At 60.7% G+C, this 6,459-nt stretch overlaps 2 protein-coding genes across 2 annotated transcripts in view; one reads left to right on the top strand and one right to left on the bottom strand.

Moving 5' to 3' along the window:
- Nucleotides 1–3,229: 3,229 nt before the first annotated feature.
- Nucleotides 3,230–5,749, top strand: SPRG_05981 (TKL protein kinase; the record flags this gene model as incomplete). The annotated part of the gene is made up of 9 exons (XM_012344552.1): nt 3,230–3,585; nt 3,633–3,755; nt 3,779–3,856; nt 3,907–3,975; nt 4,019–4,141; nt 4,190–4,258; nt 4,309–4,514; nt 4,567–5,222; nt 5,297–5,749. The coding sequence occupies 9 exons, from the start codon at nt 3,230–3,232 to the stop codon at nt 5,747–5,749; spliced, it is 2,133 nt and encodes a 710-aa protein (XP_012199942.1).
- Nucleotides 5,750–5,787: 38 nt separating this feature from the next.
- The window catches only part of SPRG_05982 (hypothetical protein), a gene marked incomplete at both ends in the record, with an annotated part of 2,788 nt that continues 2,116 nt past the window's right edge, over nt 5,788–6,459 (bottom strand). Inside the window, 2 exons of the mRNA XM_012344553.1 lie at nt 5,788–5,969; nt 6,013–6,456. Of these exons, the coding sequence (XP_012199943.1) occupies nt 5,788–5,969; nt 6,013–6,456 (626 nt within the window). The remainder of the gene's footprint in view (nt 5,970–6,012; nt 6,457–6,459) is intronic.

A 6,459-nucleotide genomic window follows, 5' to 3' on the forward strand; every position in this document is an offset into this window, starting at 1 on the left:
GAGGTCCATGGCGGCGGGAGCTCTGGCCCACAATCGGAAACGAAAACGGCTCAAAGTGGTCGGCGGCAAGCCAACTCTGGCCTGGTGCCTTGGTGGCGTCGGCATACGACTTCATGCCTGTCGATCGGGGGGTCGAGCGCCACAGCGCCTCTCCTTCTGCGTTGATCATGCTTTCGACGTGGGCAGGCAGCGACAAGAGGTCCGTCGGGAACACCACCTTCTTCTCCAGTCGGTTGGAGAGGCTCGTCATGTCGACCATCATTTCGGCATGAGCTTGCTCCTCCGCGGCTGCCGAGCGCTCGCCGGGCGCCATGTAGCAGAGAACGGTCGCATTGTGGGAGAAACGCGCCAGCAAGTCGTGTAGTTCCCACTCGACGCTCTCCGTCACGTCGGGGCGCATGTCTTCTTGAACGCTCGCAATCGTCACGCGGTCAAGTGCCCAATTGGGCCACTTGCCCCACGCCTTCAGCGCCGCCTCCATACACGGACGCGGGAGGCCCACTTTCAGCTCGAGACGGTGCGTCGTCGCAGTCTCGACCAGCCAACTCGCAAAGGCTTCGGGTGGTGTCAGCTCCACGGCGGTCGTCTTGGTGTTGATACTGGTCTCCGATGCCACACGGAGTGTCACAGCCGTCGGGCCCGTCGACGACACGAGTCCAAGGCCTTTCGGCGGCCGTGTCGTTGTCGGCAGCACGACGCACGTCACCGCCTCGTCTTGCACCGTCGCCTCGGCAATCGAAAACTCGACCGAGTACTTCTTCCAGCTCGAAGCAAGGTCGTTCGTCGTGGCCGCGGCCGCCAACTCGAGCGCAGTCCAGTCAGCGTCCGTGAGGCAGCACAGCACCGTCCACGTCAGCGTCGTGACAAAGCGCAGAGCGTATGTCGCCCGCTCCCGCAGGTGCTCGGGCGCAAAAGCGCTGTCCAAGAGCCACGTAAAGAGCACCACCTTGGGCCGGACATCGGGAAGCACGATCGCGTACACGCCCTCGTCGTCCGCGTGCAAGTAGTGTTCGAGCTTCGTGGGCCACCACCCGCGCTGGCGGAGCTCGATTTGGACCGCAGCTTGCTTCCCGTAGCAGGCCACCACGTCAATGCCTCGATCGTCGCCGCACGCGTCGACAAAGCGCCCGAGCTGCTCTTCCAACGGCATCTTCTTGGTGCCATCGACAACGTGCAACGCGCTGAGGAGGCGGAGGAGCTCCGACTCGACGAGCGTTGGCTGGAACACGACCGCCCCCACGTCGTCTTCGACGGCCATGCGCAAGAGGTGGTAGCAGGGCAAGCTTTCGTAGCTCGTCGCGACGGTCATATGCAATGCCATCCTGGAGGTCGAGGGACAATCGCAGAATGGCGTCGGAAGAGATGCTCGTCCCAAGCAAGAACCGACCGTTGAGAATTTGGCGGGACAGGCCACGCAGAAATGACCGGACGCTGGTGCAATACTGCCGTTGAGCTGGGACAAGGCCTGCGTCTCGAGCCAGCGATCGCTGCTGTAAGATGCCCGAGGGCACGGCCTGTCGGTCACAGGATGCAGCACAACGAGCCAGAAGCTTCGTTTCGCGCGCGGTACCTTGTTCCTCTTGTGGTAAAGTCCATCCGCTTCGACCTGCAGCAAGAGCTTTAGGTAGCGTGACGAGGAGCGTGCGCTCCTCGAGGTATCCAGGGACGCGCTGCCCTTGTACTGCTTGAGCGACCACCAATGTCCATGGACGACGAGAGGACCTGCTCGCATCGCCATGAGTCTGCTTGCACCATCAACAGTGCTCATTACCGCTGCTTGGGACGCATCACGATCATGCGGGCGATCCCTACATTGGTTGTCTACCATCATCTAGGCGGTATGGTCCGGTCATGAAGGTCGCGGTCTCGTCCATCGCCTGCCTCGGTCCAAGGAGACCAGCCGGTGAGGGATCATGGAGGTCGCATGCGTCTTCTCGTCGTCTCGCGCGGGCTCCTGTAGGAAGCCCCTTCTCGACTCTCAAGGAGCGTCCTCCATCGTCGGCTTGCTTTTCGATCTTGGCGAAAAAAGCTTGCGTGCAAAACGTTTACACCTTCTCGTTCAGAGCTTGGCACAGGTTCAAGCTAATAACACCCAACTCTACCCTCGTCGGAGGAATGACCACGAACGAGCTTTCTTCAACTACGCTAGTACCCTCCGGAGCGCAAGGACTCTGTCGCTTCCATGAACACGGAGGTGCCTGCAGTGCTTCGCGTGTTTGGATGTAAGGATATCAATACAGGTGCAAGGAAATCATTTCGTCATAGCGTCATGGAAATCGATTTGCACGCAAATCACACTGCCGTTGGATCGCGCTCGAGGTCCTATCATCGCGCAGTGTAATGGGTAGTAGACATGGTGGGGATATTTGGCGCATCCGTAATATTCCGACGCCAATTTTCGGCGCAAGACTGACGCGTCGACGTCAAGACATTGCGATGTCCTCGTACTAGCTGCCAAAAGACGGTTGTCGCTCGATTCGATCGCAACAAGCCAATCTCACGGTCTACAGGAGCTCGACCAACTCGTACGTTTCTGTCGCGATGCGCAGAGATGCCAAGCATACAATTGACCAGTCGCTCGAGGTGTATTTCTTAGAGACAGCTCCGCATGACGCAGCGTGGAGCCGTTGCGCAGATCTCGACCACATTTGACGACGCCTGTCGTAAGCACACGACCACGACCGGCGGGTGTGAATGCGTGCCGAGTAGCCACGTTCGACTGCCTCTTCCATGTAGCTCTCTCCAGCGTGTACGGAGCGCCATTTCGCCTATCCTAGGATCGAATTGCGTCCATGGGTAGACTCTTCGACTACATATCAATATTGTCCACATTGCTCTTGCCTTGTGGACTATTTTGCACCCTCTCGTTAGTCGATTCGAGTCGATTTAGTATCTTTTCTAGTCGAGTGGCATCTTGCCAAGGTGTGTCGCAGTTTCTTTGGTTGCCATCGCATTCCGTACAATACAATGCAACGTACGGAGCGTACGATGCACTTCCAGCGCTGCAGCTGCAGTTGGCCAGGCTGTCCCTGCATATACATCCCGCCGACTGTCAATCCAAGACAAGGCCGACTTGAAGCCCAAGGCAATCGTCACGGGCGGATCGTACCCGGTATCCAATGTCGTTTGCAGGAGGCTGCACCGTACATTGCAGCCGTACAGCATCCAATCCCGTACACAAATCGAACGTGCTCGCTGCCAGCTGCATTTTCGCATTCGCTTCCGCAGCATGGCGTGTGCGCTCAAGACGACGGTCCTCGTGGCCGGCAGCCAGTGCCCCGGCGCCTGCAAGAACCAGCCCTCCGGCGCCTGCGTGCTCTTCAAGACCAAGGACCTCTGCAAGGCGCTGCCATCGACGCAGTCGGGCAACTGCACGACGGGCGACGAGTTCCCGCTGCAAGGCCCGACCGAGTGCACGCTGACGTACACGTGCCCGAACCTGCACTCGCGCACCGTCGACGACAAGCTGTTTTGGCACTTCTCGGTCGCCGACTTTACCATTAGCACCGCGTCCAACTTTGCCGGCGCGCCGATCGACGAGCTCGGGTCCTTTGGCTCGGACGAATTCGCGAGCGTGCAGTCCTTGTAATACGTCTCGTCCGACTCGCTGGCGAGTGCTCATACGCTTGTAGCCAGCTCACGGGCAACGGGTACACGTCGCCTAAGGGCTTGATGCGCACGATCACGTACCCGCCGGGCCTCTTTGGCACGGCCACGCACCTCACGCGACTGTACGGCGCCGACTCGCCGACGATGTAGGCTTATGCGCTGTGTGTAGGTACTTTGTCAACATGAACCTCACGGGAACGCTCGCGCCCGGCGTCACGGGCCTCCTGCCCAACAGCCTCAACCTCTTGTACTACAACACATGGCTTCGTCGCACGTGCCTCACGACACGCATCCTAGGTCCCTCGTCAACGCCGGCTTGACGTCGCTGCCGCTCGACATCAAGGCCATGGCGTCGCTCGCGGTGCTGTACGTTCCTACAGCTCCTTCCCCGCCGCTCACATGCGTGTAGCAACATGACGGACAACAATCTGGCGACGCTCCCGGTCGACTACATCCAACCGGTCCGCACGCTCCTTTTGGCGGGCAACGAGCTCACGACGCTCGCCGAGGTGCCCAAGAACATCCAGATTCTGTACGTGCATGCACGATCCTGACGCCGCCCTCATGCGCCATGGGCTAGGGACCTCTCGCGCAACAAGCTAACGAGCTTCCCGTACGCCGCCTTGAGCGCGACGGGGCTCACGGAGCTGTAAGCACTGTGCCATGGCATGTGCATGGCGCCTCATGCTACCATATTAGGAAGCTCCAAGGCAACGCGCTCACCAACGTCGTCCTGGACGACGCGCAGACGGCGCAGCTCCGGAAGCTCACAACGTTCGGCGCGGACTTTACCGTCACGTCGTGTCCGCCAGGGACAGGCGTTGCGCCGGACCGGCTCAAGGCCTTGACGAGCGCCCAGTTTTGCTTCAAGGGCGTCGAATCGGCCGACGCCAACGCGTCCATGAGTGCGTTCTTCCTCTTCCTCCATGCACAGCACCCACGCACGCGCGTCGTTAGGCTCGGTGGCCATTGTGTTGATCGCGCTCGGGTCGGTGGTCCTCGTCGCCCTCGGCGTCTTTTGCTTCTTCCGGCACCGCCGCCACGCGGGCGCCAAAAGCAAGAACGGCCGCCGCACGTCGCTGGGCACGGACGGCACGGGCGGCACGTCCAACCACTACGTCTCGGCCGACTCGCACTACCGCGACACGACGTCGCTCGGCCTCTTGAGCGACCCGGAGCTGCTCGCGGTGCGCATCGACTTCCAGGAAGTGCAGGAGATTCAGCTCATTTCCCGCGGCGGCTTTGGCGAGGTCTGGAGCGGCATCTACCTCGGCCGTCCCGTCGCGATCAAGCGGCTCTTGCCCGAGAAGCGGACGTGGGACGACGCAATGAACTTTGCGATGGAGATCAAGATGATGACGCGGCTGAACCACCCGAAAATCGTCGAATTTATTGGCGCCGCGTGGTCGAACGCGCTCTCGATCCAAGCGATCTGCGAGTACATGAACTGCGGCGACCTCAAGTCGCTCCTCGACCGCAGCAGCACCAAGAACGACTCGAACGGCACGGTGCTCACATGGGCCAACATCAAACTGCATCTCGCGATCGACGTTGCGGACGCACTCGTGTACCTCCACTCGCTCAACCCCAAGTTTATCCACCGCGACCTCAAGGTACATATTTTCTCCCACTTCGAGTCTAGAATCTAGAATCTCGAGACGCGGGTCTGTCTCACACTCAGATCTAGTCGCGCAACATCCTCATTGACGCTGAGAACGGAGCCAAGCTCTCGGACTTTGGTATCTCGCGCAACCGCAACCTGGAAGAGACGATGACCGCGGGCGTCGGCACGTGCCGGTGGATGGCTCCGGAGGTGATCCAAGGCGCCCACTACGACGAAGCGGTCGACATTTACTCGTTTGGCTGCGTCCTCTCGGAGATGGACACGTGCAACGTGCCGTACTTTGACGCGACGCACACGAACGGCTCCAAGCTCCAAGACCATGCGATCATGGCCGGCGTCGTCCAGGGCACGCTCAAGCCGAGCTTCACCAAGGACTGCCCGAAGGAGATTGTGGCGATTGCCGTCGCGTGCCTCGAGACAGACCCGAAGAAGCGCCCGACGTCGACGCAGCTCTCGTACCTCCTGCGCAAGTACCGCAAAGAGTCGGAGCGCCTCAACGACACCAACTCGACGTAAACAAAAGGCGGCGTATATATATATGTTTAGGTTTTGGTTTAGCTGCGCTGGTTGGGCTCGTCGCGAGGACTCTTGAGGCCCGTGATGGACGGTCGGCGGATGTCTCGAAAGATGCGGTACTTGGACGTGCTCTGGCAGCCGTCCTCCATTGGCAGACTCGTCGCGGGGTCGGTCGCGCTGTCGTCAAGGACGTAGTGGGGCTTGATGTCCCCCGGCAGGACTAGGAGGAGGCTGTAGGTGTACAAAAGGGTTCCAGCGTCTACCTCGGTATGTCTCAGCGATGTGGAGGGCGCGCACGCTCGAGCTCAGGCTGCCACGGACGTGCGGCGCATGCGTCAAGCTCTTGCGGAAGAGCCGCTCCCGCTTCTCGGCGTCCGCTTTGGCCGCTAGCAGCGCCTTCTCGTGCTCTTTCACTTCCAGCAACCGCTTCTGCTCCATGAGCTCCTGCCGCGTCTTGTCCCGGTCTTCGCGGCTCGCGTTGAGCGCCGCGGCGACCTTGCGAAGCTGTGCTTCGTTGAGGCGTCGCTTGTCCTTTCTCGGGCCGACCACGGCGTCAACGACCTTGCCTTTGGCTCTGGCTTTGGCTTTGGCGTCGGCGATTTCCTTGTCTCGGCGCTGGCGGTGCGCTGCGTCGGCGACCGCGGCCGCTTGAAGGCGCCGAGCCTCGCGCTCGCGCTTCTCGCTCTCGAGCCGGGCAGCCTTGGTCGCTG

This window comes from Saprolegnia parasitica, assembly GCF_000151545.1.
Source record: "Saprolegnia parasitica CBS 223.65 unplaced genomic scaffold supercont2.18, whole genome shotgun sequence".
Lineage (NCBI taxonomy): Eukaryota > Oomycota > Saprolegniomycetes > Saprolegniales > Saprolegniaceae > Saprolegnia > Saprolegnia parasitica.